This window comes from Periophthalmus magnuspinnatus, chromosome 3 (genome assembly GCF_009829125.3).
Source record: "Periophthalmus magnuspinnatus isolate fPerMag1 chromosome 3, fPerMag1.2.pri, whole genome shotgun sequence".
NCBI classification, from domain to species: Eukaryota; Metazoa; Chordata; class Actinopteri; order Gobiiformes; family Gobiidae; genus Periophthalmus; species Periophthalmus magnuspinnatus.
Window position 1 is genome coordinate 11,504,937 of NC_047128.1, and position 23,921 is coordinate 11,528,857.

Consider the following 23,921-nt stretch of genomic DNA (forward strand, 5'->3'; position numbering starts at 1 on the left):
AGCCGTCCGTAGATTGGATTGTGGTCCATGGGGTAAACTAGTCTATGTGGTCTTATACTTGTTCTGATGCAGCTCGAGATCATTCTAAAGCTATTCAGGAAAGGTTCATATCTGTGCTGTGAATGTGACTTTTTTTGTATTGATACCTGCTCAAATGAGTACGTAGTTTCGATACTAGTTTTAATATCAATCTGATTTTTCATAATTTTGTTATTGTGCTGCTTTGTATGACTTGAGCAACTGCACTTAAAAATATAAAAAATATGTAAAAATTGCAATAAAATTGACCATTATTCCTGTAATGTGTCTGTGTTAAAATGTGACCTCCGAAGTGCCTCTAAATAATTGTTTGGGCTTTGTGTTCTTAGTGATGTGGGCCCTGGATGTAGCTGTAGTGGACTTAACAGCTCATTTGAAACTCTGGCTCAGTTATAATGCACAAAGCAGAAATCCAACCAACCAAGCTGGCACCAACTCAAAGAATGTGACTTAAACAAGAGGCGATTGGCCCCAGACCTCCTCTCTTCAGGGATACGGGGATTATAATGGGATATTATGGTCCCAAGTCTGCTCAAATCATTCAGAAAGCAGTCGTAAAGTGACTCCTGAAGAAACCGCATGGATTATCTGCACTATTACGACGAGGGCCGCAGAAGTGAGGCTACAGCCGGAGACGGGGGTAATAGGGGAAATGTAGAACTGATGCAGTGTATTTGGAACTTGGTTTGGGAGTTAATGTTAAACTACTATTTATGCAGAAAAAAGTACAACACATTTATATAAAGACAGATTAAATTTAGGAATCATCCCCTCAGCTGACTCATTCACTTCTCCTTCCTGCTGTTGTCCCAGATAAATCTTGCCTGGGATCCAGAACACATCCTTCTTCAATACTTGACGAAGATGTGAGTCTGGTCAACAGTGAATCTCTCCATTTGCAAATGGGCGTGATTGACAGGTGGATTAGTCAATCAGGGATGCACATGATCCATCCGTATTCACAGGTGGCTGAAAAACATGGTGGAGTTCTGCAGAATGAATGTGAAGCACTAAACTCTATTCATCTGAGGTGATATCAATAAGATTTTATTTGTAAATCATAAGTGATCAATCAATGAGCTCCTTCGTTTCACATTTGTCACTGAAAAAACTGATCTGATTGGACATTAACATTTGACCAGGCTTGAGACGGAATAGAGGACGTGGAGACCAGACTGATATCAACCTGTATAAAGAATACAGAGAGATATCAGTCTGGATTTGACAGGCAAATATAAATCCTTATCATCTAAATTAAATAATTAATGCAAGTTTTGGCCGACTAAGACTCCATTAACTATGTAACTAAAGGCCCATAGCCAGTCCATATAAAAGACAGGAATTTTGCTGTTGTCTAGGCAGGTGTGTATAACTGTTATTGAAAACCAATTATTGGAAACCACTACTACTAAATTATTGGAATGAATTTTGTTATTAGAAATTTAGCTGCCAGTTGTAATGGTTAAAAAAGGAGTGTTTTTGCAAAATTAACTTTTTAGACATCACCTGTGCTCCCACACAACAATTCTCCATAAATATACAACAACATGATATAAAAAAAAATACACTGCAACTCCAACCTGACGCAGTTTGTGCTGTGATAGCGCTCTGACTTAGCCCAGAGAGCAAAAGGAGTGAGACTCAGCAATAGAGATTGATAAGTTTGATGTCATACTGCGGAACATTACAGGCAAAGTAAAACATTTCCACGGAGACCAGCAGGTGTACCTTTCAGCAGAAAAATTCCATAGTGCACCTTTTATGTGAGCAATTAGTCTACTGGAAATTCCTGCGTTAACTATAATAACGTTTGTGTACTTAGCCATACCTCCATTGTAATGTGGTATGAAATCCATCTTGTCCCATTTACGATGATTCCCACGATGCATTTGGTTTAGCTCAGACGCCATATTATGGTTTGGACCCTGCTGTATTCTGGTTTGGACCCAGCCGCTCAGAACAATGCTCTGAAGCGTGGTCACTTTTACGAGACATTTCTGAGGTTTTGTTCTTCTGGTGTCATAGAAAAAGAAGTGCTTTGGACTCACTCTCCCTGTTTAAAACACAGCTTTGTGTCAGTGCTAATCGTTTGCTTTGTTTATGGCCCCATCAATTTTGAGTAAAAACAGCTGCGACAGGCCTCACAAAAACAATACTTTTTAAATCATTTTCCCCTTTCATTTGTTGTTCATAATTAATGGTTGTAAAATGTCAAGCTGCAAATCAAAATATGCTGGTTGGGACAAATTTAATTATGGAATACAAAAAGATCATTCATATGACAGTTTTTGCTTGAGTTTGTTTTTGAAATAATGTGCATTTGTAAATATAGGTTATATAAAGCGTGGATATTATGCAGAACAGTTTTTCTTTGTTTTTTTTTTAGTTCTGCCATGTTCATCCAAAACATGCTTGAAGAGGTTTTAGATGTCAGCCATGTTTGAGTAATTTAGTGATCTCTCCTGGGCACTATTCGAACCGTCTTTATATTTAGCTGTAAGATGCTCCGCCCGCAAGCCTACGTCCGCCATGCTCCCACATGACAATTCTCCATACATATACATATACAAAAGCATGATGCAAAACTACACAACAACTGATTTGATGTGTAGTAGTTTCATTAGCAGGATGCATGCTGATTGTGTTGTGATAGCGATCTGAAGGGGGAGTGACTTGGGAGCGTTGGGAGCAAAGGGAGGGGAGACTCGGAGCATCAAAAATGAAAGTAAAACATATAAAACATGTTTTGGGTGAATATAGCATTTTCAAAACAATCAAAGCTAACATGGTGATCTACATTTGTTATGTGTCAGCAGTTAGACATAGGTGTGTAATTAAATGAGGATATACATTGACGTAGACTGTGTAAACTTCTTGTAGATGGTTCCATAGTGGTCCATGGGCGTACACTAGTCTAGTCTTATACTTGTTTTGATATAACTCAAGATCATTCTAAAGCTATTCAGGAAATTTTCATTTCTGTCCTGCCATTGTCGCCTTTTTAGAATGGATACCTGCTCAAATGAGTTTGGATGCTAGTTTTTGTGTGGATTAGTATCTGATTTTAACTATTTTTGACAACCCTAGTGTTGAGTTGCTATGCAGTTATGATGAAAGTTGTGTTGCAGAGAGCAGCAGGAGCAGAGATTTCACCTGTGTTCTTGCTGATGTGAGGAGACCAAAGCTAACGCAGCAGTTAGGCTAGCTCCCATTGGACTGATTTACCCCACAGCAAGGAGCAGCTTTAATTAAGACTCAAATGTGAGCAGAGTCCATTAGGTCTATGTGGTGAAGGGGGTTTCATAGTGCTAGAGGGAGGAGGGGCCGGTATGTTGTATGTATGCATAGATCGTTTTTGGCAGATTCTCATAATAACTATTATTGGATTTTGCAAATCATCAGAAATATGTTAAAAGATGCCTTTTAAATTTCAAGGTTGATGTTCAAGTATCACACAAAAAGTGAAGGTTTCTCTTCATTTTTGTCTTACTACTAAAATTTGAAACTTTGATACCAGGGATTTTGTACCAAAATGATTTTTAGACAATATGACAGGCGACAGTAGCTCACTTGGAATGTTTGTCCACTGATCCAAAGGTTGATCTCGAGGTTAACAGTTCAAATGTCGCTCTCGACATAAACATCATTGGACAGATCCACTGACACACAGGTTAGTGGTGCAATTCCAGCTTCCACAGATGAATGCTGTCATTGTGCCCTTGGGCAAGACACTTTACCCCCCTCGCCCCCAGTATCTACAGACTCTGGTGTATGGATTTGTGTGTGAATGGGTGAGTGGTTCCTTGATGTAAAGCACTTTGAGTGTCTAAAAGGTCGCAAAGCACTATGCAACTATATAATTATATAACTATCAATAATTGTTTTTTTTTGACAACTCAACTTGCTTTAGTCCAGGATTTGTCCTCATTTCACCCTCTGTTCACACAGGACTGAATGAATGAATAAAATGAATAGAATTTTAATGAAATCGAGATCCAGTGGTTTGAAATGGTCAAAGATCAGTTTGGGTCTTTTTAATGGAGAGGTCTAAAGCCAATCCTCTGTCAGTGAAAGCGTGTGGTTTGGGGGAAGAATTTTGACTATTTTTGTGTTGAATGGCACACATTAAAGTCTGTTTTTGTTTAGGAAAATATGGCTGAAAAACTTAGATCAGAGCAAGGACAAATTGGTATTGGTATTGTGTATTTTTTGTTTGTTTTGTATTTTGCCATATTGCCCAGCCCCTCCTACTTCTTTAAATTATCGATCTTATTGTTTTGGTCTTCTCAAACTCTTTCATCTCACTGTTTCTCTCCCCATGTCGTCTCCCCTCGGTGTTGTTCATATGTACATTAGAGCCATGAGGTCCATTCACTGTGAGCTCTGAAAGGGTTAAAGTTCCAGTGGTTTTATTTTCTGTCGCCGTCAGCCCTTTGCTAACCCTGCTCTGTGTGTACTGCACCCAGCCGCTAATGTAAGCTAACCTAAGCTAACGTAGGCTAATGTAAACTGATTTGGACAAAGAGAGGCGGCTGCGATATCAAAGTCAACACTGGATTCAAGTGATGTAACGTTTAATTTGCACTAAAAAGGAAATGAAAGGTTCAGTGTTTAAAGATTCTGTGCTGGCACAAAAGCAAATGACAACAATACAACAGAATCTGGAGTCTTTTCTCAGCTTTTTGTATTGAAACGCATAGGCTATAACATGGGATCTATCTGGGTAAAGGTTTGTTTATATAGAGGGAAAGGTTACACAATTTTAAGGAGATTCAATACCCTGTTCATAGTTAAAGGTGCACTCTGTAACTTTGCTGGTAGCACAAAGCTTCTCTCCATAGATATTTACCTGGAATGCTCCACAGTATGGCATTATAGTCACATGGTCACATTTTTATATAGTGCTTTTCCACCTTCATGGTACTCAGAGCACTTTTACAAGAAGGAACCAGTCACCCATTCACACACACATTCATACACCAGTGTACACAGACCCTGTGTCAGGCAAGGTGAGTTAAATGCATCGTCCAATGACACAACAACAGTAATCATTTGTGCGAGCTTGAATTGCACCACCAACCTGTGAGTCAGTGGATCTGACTGCTCAACCAAGGATGTTTATGTCGAGCGGGATTTGAACCGTCAACCTTCGGATCAGTCGATCTTACACTCTGCCAGCTACTGTCACCCATTAAACCTATCTATTTCCTTAGAGACAAGCATGTAACGTCACCAGGTTACGTAAGAATGTATGTTTTTAAAAATAGTTTTGGGCAATCAAAACACTATAGTAACTGAATAAATGCAAGCTTGATTAGTTTAATGACATACTGTGGAATATTACATGCAATGGAGACAAGCATATGGTAGAGATTTCAATCAGAAAATTTTATTTCACAATATTATCCCTGTAGAAAAACGTCTCCTCTGCATTTGTCCCATCCTACCATGACCCTGGTTTAAATCTGTCAGGAGCAGTGAGTGTCCATCTCCAGAGCCAAGTTTGGTCAAGATTACCTAGAAGAGTGTTTCTCAAACCAGGGCACCAGGTTTAATTTAGAGACAAAGATATGAACTCTTATCCATGACTTATTTTCATTGTACACCTGTTTTGTCTCTATTTTCAACCATGTTTAACCATAATTTAGACCTGTTAATCCTGGTTTAGATCTGGTGGTACTCAGAAAGCCTCATATTATCTTCTTAGATGGTACTTGGTGTGGATCTAGACCCAGAGGATTAGATTATTTGCATGTTTTTGATATCTCTTTACTTGATGGTCTGTTTACAATTGTTTTCACCTGTCCTCTTCATCGTATCCCCATTTGGCCCTTTATATTCCAACCTGAGCCCAGCAGACCTTCCCAGAGCGGCAGTATCACTTACAGTGAGTGTATTATGAAACCATCACAGTCGTAAAGCTCGGGTATAAATCCTGCTAAAACATGTTTATGAGCTTTCGGGGAAAATCAAATGTTTTCCAGACCCTTCGCACAGAGCTTGATTCATGCTTATGTTTATCATGAAATCAGCCTTGGACACTACCAGGGCGACGCTTTCCACTTGAATCCCTGTGTCTTTACTTGCGTCTCTGTCTTGACACTTGCAGCACACAAAATGAGATTTGGGGAATTATGTTGTAGATTAGCCCAAATCCGACAGATTGTGTTCACAGCCAGGAAAGATTATCAGATTAAACATGGAGGGATATTTCTGCTCAGTTTCCAACACGCTTTGGGTTTCATGTTCTGGGAAGTCACTCATATTATCATGTATTTTACAGTCATTTAATTTCTGCTGCAGTCACGTTTTGAAAGGGCCTTAAGATTATTGGAGGTTATGCTAGAGTGAGCAACAGTAGCTCAGTTGGGAAAGTGACTGTCCTCTGATCCGAAAGTTGGCGGTTCAAATCCTGCTCTCCAAATAAACATCACTGCTAGAGCGAACAGATTCATTGACCCACAGATTGGTGGCTATAGCATGGCTCAAAGCTCACATGAGTCAGTTTTGCATAATATAGGACCCAACCCGTACAACACTGTTGAGATTGTTAAAGGATATTTTGGTCCATAATGATTCAGTCTCCCTAAAGACTCATTCTTTAATGTTGACAATCTGAGTATAATATTTCCGTGTGAGTTTGAGTGGTGGCTTGCGTGCACTGGGGCCACATGGCTGTCTGAAGTGCTTTCAAAGATAACACACAGTTGGCATCAGATGAGTGGAACTGTGTTGGATGAAGCGTGGCGGCCCTACCCTGCTCCTGCCCACACCAAGATGGCCGACGCGCCCTCCCCTCCTCACTCTGCACGTTTGATCTCTGGGATAAAGACAACGACACCAGAGCGAGCGTGTAATTATTTTGTTTAGGCATTTTTGTTGAAGACAGGACTTTTACTCCCACGTGTGTCAGAGGTAATAGACTGTGACTGTATAGAAACTGATTTAGACAAAGAGAGGTGAGCTGCAGTATCAAAGAATCAACGCTGGAATCCAAGTATTCACTTTTTAGTTGAAATTAAAAGTTAAAGGCCCTGTACCATATTTTTTCCAACTATTTGAGCAAAGTACTGTGTGGATCTATCCATTATCGGACAATAAAATGCTTTATAATTAAAGGAAGTGTGCGTTAGCATGCTAGTTATTCTTAGCATTACCTAGGCCTGACACGATAATTACTACACTGCCTGGACAAAAAAAAGGTGCCACCTGGATTTAACTAAGCAAATAGGCTGGGATTGCTGCAGTTGGTCAACTCTAGGTTCAGCAACAGTCTGTGCTCAAAGAATGAGGTCAGCTGACACCTGAATATACTGAATGACCAGGTTATTCCATCAATGGATTTTTTCTTCCCTGATGAAACGGGCATATTCCAAGATGACAATGCCAAGATTCATCGGGCTCAAATTGTGAAAGAGTGGTTCAGGGGGCATGAGACATAATTTTCACACATGGACTGGCCAGAACAGAGTCCAGACCTTAACTCAACTGAGAATCTTTGAGATGTGCTGGAGAGGGGTTTGCACAGCGGTCAGACTCTACCATCTTCAATGCAAGATCTTGGTGAAAAATTAATACAACATTGGATGGAAATAAATCTTGTGACATTGCAGAAGCTTATCAAAACAATGCTACAGCAAATGCCATAATCACAGCCAAAGGTGGTCCAATGAAATGTTAGTGTGTGATCTTTTTTTTGGCCAGGCAGTGTATATCGACTTATTGTTCTATATATGAAAGCTGAAATTATATTTTTTGGGGTCAGTATTTATTGTGTAAACATATTCTTTGCACTACTATTGTTGGTTATTTTTTGGTTTTATGATAAATTTTGAGCTGTAGAAGGTTTACTTTTATTCTGTACTAACTAATTCAATTCAATTCATTTTATTTTTGTAACGCCCAAAATCACAACAACAGTTGTCTCGAAGGGCGTTCATGTTTTGGTTGATGGGGGAAACCGGAGTACCCGGAGGAAACCCATCCAGACACGGGGAGAAACATGCAAAACTCCACACAGAAAGGCCTGGGCGACCCGGGGATCGAACCAAACCTTCTTGCTGTGATGCCTACACACAAAAACAAACAGGAAAATCAAACAACAGGAAAAATCAGACAAAACAAGAAAAGTACTAAAGTGTTTCATTCTGCTGTTTAAATTATTTTCACTATTATCCTTTATCATCTATATACTTACTATCAAACTTCAAAATCTGTTATCTTGACAGGCCTAGCATTACCATGATGGTAAAACTTTGCACTGGTCCCTGAAATTTATATAAACTCATCATGGTGAAGAATTAGGATGTTCTGAATGCATTAGATAGTGTGGAATAACTTTGGACCACTGCAAACTGTTTAAAATGAACTTTTGGATGTATAAAGGACAGTTAATCCCGTGTGCGTTGGAGGTAATACGCTGTGACTGTTGTTCTCCCAAAGCTCTTTAAAAAATCGTTAATTATAGTGAGGTTTTAGAGGCTCACGGTTTGCTCTTTTCTAAACAACGGCTGATCACTGCTGAGTGCCCTGGATACTGATTTTGAACCACATGATAACAATGACTTTTTTAGACCATAGACCATTCTTTATTTTACCATTTACTTTTATACATTTCTTTCTATATTGATACTCACTTAAATGAGTATTCTGACTAGAGATTGACTGATATGGGTTTTTCCATGGCCAATGCCGATAGAATTGTTTAAGATCCAGATAAATCGATGGCCGATGAGCTCTTCTGGTATTTTTAGGCCGATGTATAGACCGATTTTGGTCATTTTATCCAAATTACCCACTTTGAATATGGTACAAAACCTTCCACAACCTTGTTTTACTACAAACTGGATAAGAGAGCAGTGTAGTCACATGTTTACAGTGCCCTTTCTGGACTAAAGTGTTTAGATGAAGCATATACTCTTAATGCATATGGAGACAGCTGCTTGGCCACACTGAATATCGTTCTCTGCTGGAGGTTTAAGGCAGACAACCGGTTCACTACAAAGTGTAAATCGGCTTGATATATTGGCCGACCTTTATATTGGTCTATATCTACTTTTGACAACCCCCACTAGCCTCATCTCCCCGTCTGACACTTTGGAACTAGCTCATTGGACTGACAGATCAGCAGAGGCTTGGACCTGCTCCCTTTGTCTCTCTGATGGGTCCTGCAGACAGTGATGGAGCCCTGTGTGGAGATAAGACCAGTCCTCTAATAACAGAGAGATGAACAGGTGAGAAAAGCCATGACCCGCTCCTAGCCCAAAGCGCACAGACCGGACACCACTCTCTGAAGGGATTTGAAGAGGCTGCCCTCGTATTTGTCTCGAGAGCTGGTGAGAATTTTCAACCCGGACGCTCAAATCCAGAGGAAGCCAATGCATTTCTAATGAGAGTACTCAAGGCAGAGTTATGTCATATTGTACTGTCCACACAAATAGTTAAACAAGGCTACCTAGCTGACAAAACAATTGTGGTAGTAGTAGCAGTAGCAGTAGCAGTAGTATATTTGTCTCTCTTCTTCTCCTCTCAGTACACGTCCACGTCTTATTTCCCAGCCTGTGTGCACATATGTTTTTGCGGTCCCGGATGCCTCTCTCTGTCATGGTTTGGCCCGAGCTCTCGCAGGCTAAATTAAAAGGTGGGGATGAGCGGAGCGTGATGGAGCGATGGGGCACGCGGCGCTCACAGAAGCCCCAAACCAGAGCTCCACCGCGGAGAAGGCAGCGGCCATGCTCCCCCCCTCTGGACCTCCACATGTGAGCTGTCAGTAGCACACATAAAAGAGGAGACTGAGCCACTGTGCAAAGATTAAAGGCATTTCAACAGATAAATACTGCATCCAAACAGGGACTTTTGATTGCGGATGGCAACAATTTGAGTAAAATATCTGACAAGAATTTAACAACGATGAGATTTGCAATTTATGTTTTAATAATGGGATTCTGTTTTAAGTTAAAATTCAAAGCACATGCAGGAGAATTGACAAAAAGACTGAAATATGAACTGACAAACTCAAACAAGAATCATATTTCAGAACAGTTTGTACAGATCTGAACTACAGGGTTAGCAGGTTTTATGCAGAATAAGACCCCATGGAGATACAGGGAGGGCAACTGACACACAGGGACATTTCAGAACTTGTTTGTACAGATCTAAACTACATAACATACTTACTTATGTAACTTTGTAGAGATAGACTGATATATTGTTTGGCCGATGTTGAATTTCCAGCACAGGCTGACATTTTGTTTTGGTCCACCTGTTGCCTAAAGAATATGCATAAAGCTTTATTTGAGGTTTGTGGTAAAAATAGGGCTGTGGGGGAGTTTGTGGTAAATTTTAAATGACAGAATTGGGGGAAAATAATAAAAAATCTACCTAAAATATCGGCCTTATCTTATCGGTCATTGGTTTCTCTGGATTCCAATTCTAATAGGTGTGAAATCACTCATTAGAGGCTTGAATGATTATGCTAAGTAGGACTCAGGCACAGGCACACAGTCAACAGACCTAGCCTACTAACAGAAACTGTTAACAATAGGTGTTTTTAGTTTCAGTGTAGTTAGCTCCTCCCTTCGGATAGATATAAGGCAGTGTCCACCAATAATGTGACCAGAACTGAAGACATGGCTTGAATGAGCAGCGAAACTTCTTCACTCCTACAATTTTTTGTCCAGTTGACAGATTTAATATTTTTCTTTTGCTATTCCTCTGGATTCTAAACAATCAATATCAGTATTGTCCATGACAAAGCTCATATTAGTCAATCTCTATAACTGTTCTAGTGATTGGTCTACCACCTGTTTGTCTCCCTGTTATTGAGACGTTATTGCTTTGTCTGGAATGTTTGACAGTACGGCATTAACTGAGACAAACAGGAGATGCCACCAAGCCAAGTTACAGGTCATATTTGTGGAGAGGCGACCCCGCTCACAATAGGAACGGATGTTTCAGGGTATTTTTAGTGTTTAAAAAAAACCAAAACATTCAAACTGAATATATGCTAGCTGGATAGATTTAATGCCATTCTGTGGAACATTGTAGGAAATGCAATAACATCTCCAGAAACCCTTCACCAAAAGAGTTACATAGTGCACCTTGTGGTGGATGACTCAGAGAGGAATTTTTGGAATTAGTTGGAAAGGATAGTACCCCATCAAAATATGGAATAAATATTTTTTTTTTCTTTCAGGTAAGGCAGGTATTGTAAAATTACTGATCTGTACTGCATGCTTAGTGGACTTGAAATATTTTTGTTTTCAGCCATTTTACAACTTTCTATATTTTTCACAGTTAAGTATAAGTATAGGCTATATTGAAGCTGTACAAATCACCCAGGTTACCATTACGCAAACTCAAGCATCTAAACTGTCCCTATATTAAGAATTTCCCCAATTTTATTCCCCCACATTGGAGTGCGCCCCCTGCAGTGTGTGAGCAGCGCAGTCCTGCCATGTGTCTTTGTAACCCTCTCTTTAACGTGTCTTCAGACTGGACACACGCAGCCACATTCAGCTACATCTGTCCCCATAAAACTCTGCTCTTTTATGGACAAAAGAGCGCTCCGACCTGCCTCCCTCACACCCAGACCCTCCAGGTAGTCTCCAGGGAGGTCTAGCCCTAATTATCCCCAGCCAGAGGGCTCCTCTCTGGGTTACCATTGTGCGGCGCGGGCCCTTTGACTCCGGTGCTGTCAGAGGGAGGATGGTTGAATGCACCTGGTTGGAGGTTAGATTTCGGTTGTAGTATAACACTGGTTGAGGCGTGGTTTTGGGGTTAGCGGTATACAGCACTCTGGGGGGTACTAGGGCCACCTGTTGAGAATCGCACCACTTTGAGTCATGGTGGTCTGACAGCAAAATGACATAGTATTTTTGGAGAATAACTTGAAGATGGTTTGAAACTTGTATTGCTTTTTTATCATTTTTTTTATGCTAACTAAATTCCTAGCCTCTTTTATATAATGTAGAATGTAACATACACATAGTTTTGTAAATTGTACTCTAGACCTAGAAGGTAAAAGTAACTGATTGCTTTACATTAGCAAGATCATTTGAGATGGAGGACTGGGGATTATGTAACTCTTTGGAGATTCACTGTTTTTGGAAGAAGTCTTCAAACTTAAGATCCACAAATGTTGAACCTCATCATTACTGGTTAGGGTTTGGCTCCACAAACGTTCCATATTAATCTTACAACTTACAGTCTTTGCGGTTGAATACAGGCACCACTTTCTGAAGCTACTGAGAAAACATAAATTTCACTTTTGTTTATTTACACTGACAGAGAAGATGTTGAAATTTGTGCCAGTTTTTGTTTCATGTGGATAGGCCCAGTAATTACAGAGATATTAACCATAAACCAGGTCAACACATCTGCAGTCTGACAGTTATACAGCAAACTCCACCTCAGAATTCTGACTCCAGCTCTGTGTTGAACAATAGGCATTCTAAGCCATTGACAGACTGTATCTATAAATGCACATAGCTAACCTTCTAGCTGCTGTGTTTCAAATAGGAAGTGCTCATGGGCACGCTTCTGGCTCTATTGACCCAATTCACTTTACATTGAAAAACCATCACCTCTCCGTAAATGCTCCTGTCAGGCTTGTCATTTTGGTCTTAAAATGTTCATATTAACCCACTCTACATGGTCCTCATATTTTTATTTGACAATTTTTTTTTTCCATGAATCAAGATATGAACATTAATAGCAAACAAATGCCTTCTTTCCCCGAGGTCACTCCCGCTAACATTAACAACAGGTTTGATTGACAGCGTTGCTGAGTGCCCGCTCCCTGCTAAAGCAGCGGTGCAGGCAGGAAGGGCCGTTACCTTCAACAACTTTGCTCCGGTTTGGCTGTTTAGTTGTTATGATACTTGGAGTTGGAATCTCAAATATGAACCTTTGCTCCAAATTAGCCCCTATAACTGCGAGCCTCGATGAGCTTCATTTGAGTGGAGCCGAATGCAATGGGTGCCGTCACACTCACTTACTCCACTTCTTTCTACAGTCTATACTTAAAACTGAAATTAATCTCAAATATAGCTGTTATCTTCATACTAGAGCAGAGTTATCATCAGACAGACTAGTGACGCCTCTGTCAGACAGCACCATCTTTCTAAAGTGGTGAAAACAGATTGGTTCATTCAGATTCACAGTTACATAAGTCCTTTTTTTCACAACAGCATCAGTGAATCTCTCTGGGCTCAGATTGGACTTCAAACCACAACTGAGCTGTGATGGACCAGATAAGAGTCACATGCTGCTCAAGTACACATGACTGGTTAACATCATGATATTTAAGATTTTTTTTACTTTTTAAAGTTTTGTGAACCTATGCCATACTTGGGAAATTTCATAACTGTTACCTAGCAACCACAATGTTAACAAGGGCCAAAACATGTCTAAATTACACAATAGTTATGATTTGACTAATGCAATTTAATTGCAACAGCTTTGTTTTGTTAAATGCCAGAAAAATGTATTCTTTGGATGGATTTTTCTGTGTTGAGGGATTCAGTTTCAGAACTCAGTGCTATTTCCTGTATTTTTGTGTTTTTCTTTTCAACTTTTTTTGTTTCAACAGTCACTTAACTGATGTAAAACTATGATAAATATTGACCACAGGTACTATCCCACCAAACCAAGTCATACTTAGAGAAACATGAAAACCAAGGGGACAGGATGAAGAGGAGGAAACTGTATATATAAGTGGACATGCCTAACCCATTGACTCTGGCCACTCTGTCACCCCTCTCTCTGTAACTGCTGCAGTGAGCCTCATCATTTTGGTCTTAAAATGTCCATATTAACCCACTCTACATGATCCTGGTGTTTTTATTTGGCTTTTGTGTCTGTAAATCAAGATATGAACATTAGTAGCAGACAAATTGGGTGCCTTCTTTCCCAGAGGTCACTCCCACTAGCATTAGCACTAGGTTTGATTGACAGCATTGCTAAGCATTTGCTCCGTGCTAAACCAGCGGTGCGGGTGGGAAGAGACGTCACCTTCATCAGCCTCGCTCTGGATTGGCTCTTTGGTTGCTATGATACTTGTGGTCGGAATCCCAAATATGGAACTTGTCTCCAAATTCCCCCCCATAACTTCTAGCCGCAACGACTTTCATTTAACTAGAGCCGAACGCTACGGGTGACGTCACACTCACTTAGTCCACTTCTTTGTACAGTCTATGGAGGAGACAGAGGAGCCAGAGGAGCAGTACCTGTAATGGATAATGAAGGAGCCTTAATGAAGTTTAGAGGCTGATTCTAAACAGCTGACTCAAACTCTTTACTCTTTCTCTTCTTCTTCTTCTTCTACTTCTAACTTTTTCAGCACACTTGCACAGCAGCTTCCAATGAAGGATGAAACTGAGTTGGAATTGATTGGGTTTCAGTTCACGGAGCACATTTGAACATGCTTATAGTGCCTTTAGAGATCACGTTTCTCTTCCATAAAAAACACTACATATTTGTGGTTTGATCATTTTGCCAATCCAGTCTTTAGGTTTTGTTTTTATTTGATGATAACATATTTGTAGCCACATATGTTTCACTTGTAGTAATGTTCCTTGGCTTATCTACAAAGAATATACATGGCACACTATGTAATGACTTTGATAATATGTGACACCATTTTGAGTTGTATTTGATGCCACTTTTACTTTGTCTGCACTTTTACTGTAAATCTAGTTGTAGCGTGACCACATAACCAGTGTTCTATGGTGATAACAGTATTGATAGGAGCCTTTATCAATATGTTTTCTGCTGACCTGTAAAATATATAGATTTAACGAGGACAGTGGTTGAAGCATTACCTTACTCTATATTTTTTTCTCTTGTAAATGAGTTTATTGTAAAGCAGAACTGGCAAAACTCAAACCACTGCACACCATTTTTTATTTCAGTTAATGTTGTCAAAGGTACCAAAAGTCAGATACTAAATGATACTAAAACCGGTATCAAAACTATCATTTAATCTTGAAAACCACTTACTATCGTGCAAAGAAAGAGTGCTTTTATTATCATGGTGGTATCAGAATCATTATAGAGTAGCGAGTCTATTCCTTAGTATCAAAATCGATTTTGAAATTTTAATATGGTGACACCAGCTCAAATTTACATTTCATCACTCACAAACTTGTAGGGAAGAACCATATGAGTCAATATCTGACACTTTTGGATGAGAGCTGATTGACTTTTATTTATTCACATGTGAACTTAAGCCATGTGGTCAGTGAGGGATGATGCACGCACCACAACTCTGTAATCAGACAACAGTGAAAAATGTGCCATAATGAAACTTTTTAGACTTGATGCTTAAAACAGGAGCAGGAAACCACACTCTTACAGCTCCATCCATCCTCATAGACAGACAAACGAAGCCCCAAGACGGCCTCTTCTCGCTGGGATGTTTTCTGAGCAAACAGCTCAGCAGAGCCTGGAGGACAGTCGTAAATCTGCAGACAGAACTCATGCTGTTAAACCAGACTGAGAGAGTGAATTTAAAGTGTTTACTTAGGTCTAAGGAGTGAGACGGGAGCGAGAGCAAGGATATAGATAGATCATTTGACAACAAGTCAGTAGTAGATGTAGTAAAAGACGTGTTGTAATGATATGAATTCATATCTGCTTAAATGAGTATCTAGTTTCAATAATAATTTTGCTATTGATTAGTATCTCATTTTCGATACTTTTGACAACCCTAATGTGGTGTGCCCTTGTAGAATTGGTCAAATATAACACAACATGACACCTCTCCTTTATACAACTCCTTTGAATTTTTGTCCAAAACCCCCAACAACAAAAATGTAGTATTCAAGATGGGTAAGGAATGATTAAACCATAAAGGAGTGTTACATATATTTTTCATGGTGCCTAAAGATCTAACCCAGGTCTAACCTGTATTGCAGGAGCAGAGGCCAGTGCGGAGTGCTCGTGTGGGAAGAACCACTTCACGTGCGCGGTCAGTGCGTTTGGGGAGTGCACGTGTATCCCGGCACAGTGGCAGTGTGATGGTGACAATGACTGCGGTGACCATAGCGACGAGGACGGATGCAGTGAGTTCATGTGATGTTTTACATGGTTTTATGATGCTTGCTGACATCCAAAAGCCTGAGGGATGTCACATCACTACTAAGGTTAACTCTGTGATATCAGTCTGCAATAACACACATTGAAATTGCCCAAGAAGAGGAGGGTCCATGAAGTTGTAGCCAATGACAGCCAACTGACATATCCTTTTTGACTAAATTCATATTTACATCAAACCTACCATTTTATGACTCATACCTTGTAAGCAAGTATTTTAAAAGTGTTTAAGTTGTGTGAACCAAAATACAGCAGCCTGGAGCTGCACAAGATGGATTCTTAGAGTTTCTAAAGTTTAGAAACTTAAACCTCTTGACAATCTAGCTTGCATTGCAGTTACCTCAACTATAGTAACCATGTTAGTAACACAGTTCAATGCCCAGGTGGTTCTGTGTGGAGTTTGCAGGTTCTTTCTGTGTTCCATAAGACTTCTTGATTGCATAGTATTCTTCAAGGGTAGTAATTAGGCCTGTCATGATAAATACTTCACCGAGTTTTCGTCCAATATATGTTTGATGGATACTTTTTGGGGGTTAATATTTATGGTGGGGACTTTTTCTTAGTACTAGCCATGAACTTTTTGTTATTTTTCCTGTTTTGCAATTAGATTTGATATGTGGAGGGTTTAATAAATAACTTCTATGAGTCATTACAGATACAAACTAACTGTTATAGAGTATCGTACATTTAGAATATTTTTGTGGAGATAATTCACTTTTAGGATTGCTTTGTCAGTGGCATAAATTTGTTTCAATATTATTGTTTATATTTTCTTCAGCAATATATCGTGCTTCACAATATGCATGTCTAGATTGTTTTTCAGAGTATGGGGACATCATAGTGTCCTCTATTAATAGAAAAAAACTATAGTGTTCACAGAAAAAGACTCAACCTCCATCGCCTTACTGTTATCTCTATTTGCTTTGACATAAATCCCTGTGCTCTGTATTTCGTAGTAGTTCTTGAACACTTCCTCTTGCTTTAGACTCGGTCCCATGGCTTTTTCCTGTCACATTAATCTAGTTAGGACTCGGCCAGGCTCCTAAGTGCTATTGATCATCAGCCACTTGAACGTAGGCCGTGGTGCATTGATTTCCTTGGTGTTTGGGCCCGACACAGCGGACTTCTGATGCATTAGGACCGTGTGATCGATCGTGGGTACTTGGACCCGCTGCACCACAATCTCTTAATCACGTCATATCAGATCATAGCGAGGGTGAGTTATTCACTCACACATGTCTTGGAGAGCAGAGCCCAATGTCTTTTTCTGGAGGCTTTTAGAAAATGTAAAGCCATTGTTTTGGGGGGATTTTGAAAAGATCTTTGTTGCGTTGGATTGAATATGAAAGCAAGCATGAGAGTGTGTGTCAGAGAGGCTTTTGGTGAAGACTGGCTGCCATGTTCCTGTCTGTCAGCCCCAGGACAGATGTGGCTATATTGAATACACTGAAATGCTTATTACAGCCAAGGGTAACAAAGGTGAGGAGTAAATGAGTAATTCATTGTAAAGTTGCTCAAAGGTTGGAGCACTGGTCCACCAACTTGAAGATTGGAGGTTCAATTCCCTCTATGTCTGGGGTGTCAAACATATTTTCACCGGGGGCCACATTAGCAAAATGGCTGCCTTCAAAGGGCCGGATGTAAAATAAATCTAACTACTTTTTTTAACTTGTTAAACTGTTTCTGTATTTATTATTGTTCAAGTTACAAATATTGCATATGTGTTAGTCTAGATGTAAAAATGTGGCTGTGTAACTGCTTATCCCCTGATAAAATTACATTTTAAGACCATCATACCTTTGAGTTTACCCTGTCGAGGGCCACATGAAATGATGTGGAGGGCCATATTTGGCCCCCGGCCTTGAGTTTGACATATGTGCGCTATGTCGTGTCTATAGGCAAGTTACACCTTGCCTATTATGGATAAGATAAGGGAACCTTTATTTGTCCCTCAGTGGGGAAATGCAAAATGTGTTGCAATATACAGTTTAAGAACAGCAAGAGAATAAGCACTTCATAATCAAGAACAGTAGTGCAGTTGGTTGTGTCTCTCCACTGATCCGAAGGTTGGCAGTTTGAATTCTGCTCTCTACATAAACATCATTGGTAGAACGGTGAGATCCACTGGCCCACAGGTTGGCAGCGTGATTCCAACTTCCACGTTTGAATGCTGTTGTTGTGTCCTTGGGCAAGATCCCCCAGTGTCATACACCAGTGTCTTCGTACACTGGTGTATGAATATGTGTGTGAATGAGTGAGCGCTTTAAGTGCCCCGAATGTGGAAAAGCACTATATAAAAATGTTACTATTACCATAAATAAATATTAGAAGGAGGTGGTGTGAGTGAGTGATGGTGGAGGTCAGAGGGGTTGATGGGCAGCCTCAATTCTGTCAGTCTGTCCCAGGGCAGCTGTGGCAATAATAGTGTGGAGTAAATGAAGAATTACTACCATGTAACTTTGTCTAGCAGAGTGTCTGCTACCTGCTTCTCTTTATGGTAGCAGTAAAAACACAAATTTAATTAATTCAAGATCGAAAAGTGCAATATTTTAAAATAAAATTGAATATCTCTGGTATTATCAGAAGTCATTCCCACCCCTCTTCAGCAACCTCGAGTTCTCACAATAAACAAATAAACAGTGAAACAGTGGCCTTACTGTGAACTCTGCAGACGATAAAACCACCACATCATTTTCAACCAATCAGATTTGAGCAGACAGCTGCATGACATCTGACATTATATTTGAAGAGAAGAGTCCCAGTCTAAGCAAGCCACCAAAATTACAACCAAACAATACATCTCCTGTTTACAAGACCCCATGATTCCTCTGTTTCAGGGAAATGAATTGAGAACAATACAAAAGTTCACAGTTTAAGAAGAAATGAAGGAATGAAGAAGATAAATTTTAGAACATATGTGTAAGCAGTTCTTGACGTCAAAATAAGTCAAGCAATAATCAGGAAGTGCACTTTAGCATGCTAGTTGTTGTTAGCTTTACCTTCACGGAAAAACTCCACTCTGGTCTTGTGAGAGTTGTGAAGTGTGCTTATAAACTCATCGCCATGAATAACCACTGCAAACTGCTTAAAATGTAAATAAACTATAAATAAACTAGTTCTGTTTTTCATGTTTTCAAGACAGTAAAAATCAGGTACACTGCCTTTAATTTCCACATGCTAGAAATCGTTACAACAATGCTTTATTTTAGTCATAAGTTGTACCATTTTGTTCCTCATAACTGGCTCACAATTTGAATTTAGTTTTTTGGGGCAATTCATTTGTGACTAGCCAAGGCTCCACATTTTGTTTACAATATAATACAAAGATATGTCATCTCAGCCCTGTTCTCCCAGTTGAGGTGGGCATGATTGACATTTGGATCAGTCAGAGAAATGCATGGTCTGTCTGCACCAAAACAAACATGACCGCCTACAAGGACAAAACCAACAAGAAAAATAACAGTTTCCATCTCAGAAATACCAGATGATTCCGTGGTTAGCACTCATATTAGTCTCACATTAGCAAAGTCCTGTGTTTGATTAGCTGGTGGTGGGTTTGCATGTTCTCCTTTGCTGTCTGAATGTTCACACTATTCCAGCATTATTTATGGGTCACGCCATTTTTAGTGGTGTCCAAATAGCCAATTGGTGAGAAAATGGTGCTCTCAAAAACATGAAAAGTAGTGGTCACTAGAACGGTTCAAATAGACCACATTGCATTACAGGAAAACAGTAGCAGACAGCGACAGGTCTTTAACTGGACAAAATGAAGCACAAAATGAAGCAGATAGAAGGGCTTGTTGATCGCTGATTATGAATAAAACATTGTTTTTATGTAAAGTAACTAGCGTTAGCCACTTACCTTAGTTTGATCTGTTAACAGAGCAATAATTTCCACATCTCATGTAAAAAAATGAATAATCCAGTCCATTTACATGAGATCCAGCTTGACAAAAACTTGTGCTAGTCCAATCTGATCATTATTTATGACAGAAGTCAAGTTTTATCAGAGTTTAGCCTTCAGACTTCTTTCACCTAGATCCAGAGGCACGTGACCTGAATGTAGGGAGCTGTGTGCCTCTCTGTAAATGAGGCTCTATAGAGTCCACTAAAGAGTGCAGGGCTGTGGAATGAATGAGGGGTTAGGGACTAGCGTGGACATTCGGACACAGCCCTTGTGTCTGTGTAGGTGACCTTCAGGTGCTCTGGTTTCCCCTCGCACTAAACACATGGACAATGGCCTATATAATGTTGTGATGTCATCTGAAACACAGCCAATTTTATTTCCTATAGATGGGGGCAGCAAAAAAATATTTTATACAGATTGACTTCAGTCTGATCCTCTGTTGTGCCTCAAGCCTGGTCAAACATGATCGTCCAATCAGATTAGGTTTTTTTTTTCAGTGACACATGTAAAATGAAGGAGCTCATTGGTCACCTGTGATTTACAAATTAAATCAAAAGTTTCAAGTTTCAGTTTCAAGCTTCATTCATTGATTCTGCAGAAATCTGCCATGTTTTTCAGCCCCCTGTGATATTGTTTTCCCTGTTTGGCTACTCCACCTGTCAATCACGCCCCTCTGAAAACGGGGAGATTCACCAGTGACCAGACTCTTGAGAAAGTATTGAAATATTATATATTCTGGATCCCAGGCAAGATTTGTGTCATGAAGCAGCAAGTTCTTGGGTCTCGTCATTAATAGAAATGATCAGGTTCAACATTTGTGAAAAAATGCCAGGTAGTTATTATTTTACTTGTCTCCCAACTGGGAGTATTTCTAAAATCTGAAAAGCACCAGCAGACTTCCCTCTGGACCGTAGTGGGACTATCCTGGTTGATTAATTGGCAAACTCACTTTCTTATTTCACACCAACTGATGAAAAACGTCATGAAACAAGTCCAGGATGGCTCCTATTGATTTCCACACACACACGGTTTCTCCTCTGCCTCTCTCACTGAAGTATATAGCAGCAGAGGTATATTTCACGTAGTTACAGCAGGATTTCATGGAGAGTTGAATTATTAACGTAGTGAGCAGTACGGGGAGCTCTCTGACAGCTCTCGCTCTCTCCGTCTCCTATGAAAACCTCAACACAAAACGCTCAATGCCATCGCTATAGGAACCAACACAAACAGCACCTTGGCTCAGAGCAGAATGGGAGAAGACCTTGTTAGCCGCAGCCTTGAAATCTATACTGGCTGAAATAGCATACAAGTGAGAGTGAAAGTATTAAAAAATAATAAACCCCACGGTAAAAATCTTTGGCTTTGGTTTTACATTTCTGTGCATTGGAAGCTGAAACGTGGTTTTAAAGGGTACTACAATCACAACTGAACCTATGTTGCCAGAGCCTAAACCTGCAGATGGATGACACATGCACGTTTGTCTCATTCTCAACACAGGCCTATGAACAGGCTTCATGTGAAAGCTCAAAACCTCCAAAATTCACTCACTGGTTAATGATTGGCTGCAGGTGCAGGGGTTTAGGAAGTGATCATTCAGATCAGGATCTTTTAGGTTCAAACCAACTGGATTTTAGGATTGAAACAGGCAACCCAAATGAGAAACTTGTGTGAGGCTCATTCTGCTTTCTGATTGGATAATTGTGTTGACAACAAAAATGTTATTTGAATGTGTCTACTTCAGATCTGGCATCCTGAAATCAAAGCACACGTTGAGAACAACTTCACATGTCTTAGTTATATATTCATCTGCATTTTACATGGAAAGATTTCATCCAATGAAGACCTTGACGCCTTTACTCGAAAACAGAAAAATAATGTATAAATCCATAAATCAATATCCCTAGATGCAGTTGTCATGGCGACGGAGCCATGCTGTGACCTGATTGGTTCATGACAGCGACTGATTTCATTTATTGTGCTTGGTGCGTACATCCCAGGTGAAAATTAATCCTCATGTGAGTGAAGGAGGTCGGGTTTAGGTTTGTCAGTGCAGTTTTTGCTTGCTTGAGTTTCACATTGATCTCACTTAATGAAAGTAACAAAACCTGGAACAAGTCTCCTATGTATGAGCTATTATAGGCCGATAAATGTTATGTATCTATTCATTTTTCAAAGTGTTTGTAGTATTGTAACAACTATAAAACAATTTCAAACTCGATTTCGATGGTAAGGATAGTTGATAGTCTGTACCGATTCTGATACCACAATGATAGTAAAAAAACATAATAGAATACAATAGAAAGTGATCATTCATTAAACATTAAATGGAAGTACTTTCTTATTCTCATGTGGCCTTATATCTGTGTAATCCCTCAGTCGTCCAGGTCATACTTGTTCTAATACAGCTCAAGGTCATTCTAAAGATATTCAGGAAAGGTTCATTTCTGTCCTGTGAATGTGACTTTTTTTAATATCGATACCTGCTCAAATAAGTATCTAGTTTTGTTCTAGTTTACAAATTTTAGTATCGCTTAATATCAGATTTTCAATACTTTTGAAAACTCTATTTACAATACAATAAAAATAATCCTCAATATAAGAATAAAGTTTACAGCTTTAAAGCAAAAAGTTATGGTTTTGAACTGGTTTCATTTCATTCTTTTTAAATATAAGCAAGTATCTTAAATTACGTTAAATGTCAACTCGAACTCAAAGCCCTTCTGGATCAAAAGGGATTTCAGTTACTCCATCCTTAAAATACAGGTCTAGTTGGTTGTGTGATCACTGTGATAAATACAAGGCATATATATCATGTTTGTTTAAAATCCCTTCCTTTGACTGGGTTTGGGGTTGACGGAGCCTGAGACGGTTGGTTTGTGGTTGAGGTAAGAAGGAGAGCTCTGTGATGGAAAACCTGCTCCTCTCCGTCTGCGGTCAAGTCTCAGACGAGTTCCAAAACAAAGATCTAACACCCACGTGTGAGCACTGCCATTCAGCTGGACCATATACACCCAGGGCATGTAGTGAATATCGCTATTAAGTCCTGGTTTAGACCTGGTTTAGTCCTGGTGGAGTGCTACTGTAGTTTAGAATGTGATTTTCAACATCATATGGTAGTACTTTCTTTTATATTCCCATGTGGCCTTATATCTGTGTAATCCCTCAGTGGTCCAGGTAGGTTCCATAGTGGTCCATGGGCCTATATTAGTTTATGTGTTATAGCTCAAGACCATTCTAAAGCTGTTCAGGAAAGGTTCATTTCTGTCCTGTGAAAGGGACTTTTTAGTATCAATTAGTATCAGATTTTTGATACTTTTCACAACCCTAGGACATATGACACTGCTAGTCTTTTTAGCTGTCCCCATGCAGTTTATAATCTGTATTTAATCTTCTTCTGAACTTTCCATCTCACTTTTTGATTGGCCAAACCTTTTCGCTTCAGACCATCAAACCGTCCCCCTCCCTATGTGCCCTCCATCCTCCCCTCTTCCCTCCCCCGCCCTTCGGAATTGTCCAATCACGTCGCAGCTCTCTCGGTGGGACGCAGAAGCCGATTAGGACCCCATCCCGATAGTGTTTTCCTGCTCCTGTCCTCTCTGGCTCTGTTCTGGTTCAGATACGGCAGACCACATCGGCCCTTTACGCCTCTCTTTCGCTCCTCTTTCTCTCTCCCTGCTCTCCTCTTCCTCTCTCTCCCTCCTCTTCGTCTCTCTCTCACCCTCCTCTCTTCCTCCTCTCCCCCTCCTCACACTTTCTCATTTCAGTCTCTACATGTGTCCTGTCCAAACCATTTCCATAATCTCAGAGCAGAGGAAGGCGAGGAGCAACTGTGTTTACTCCTGGCTTGATAGCACAGGTATTTAAAGCCACAGTGTGGAAC

The 23,921-nt window shown here is 39.9% G+C and overlaps 1 protein-coding gene across 1 annotated transcript in view; it reads left to right on the top strand.

The window, feature by feature from the left end:
• The window catches only part of lrp4 (low density lipoprotein receptor-related protein 4), a 167,581-nt gene that overhangs the window by 78,413 nt on the left and 65,247 nt on the right, over window positions 1–23,921 (top strand). The window contains exon 2 of the mRNA XM_033987216.2: window positions 15,957–16,103. Within this exon, the coding sequence (XP_033843107.1) occupies window positions 15,957–16,103 (147 nt within the window). The remainder of the gene's footprint in view (window positions 1–15,956; window positions 16,104–23,921) is intronic.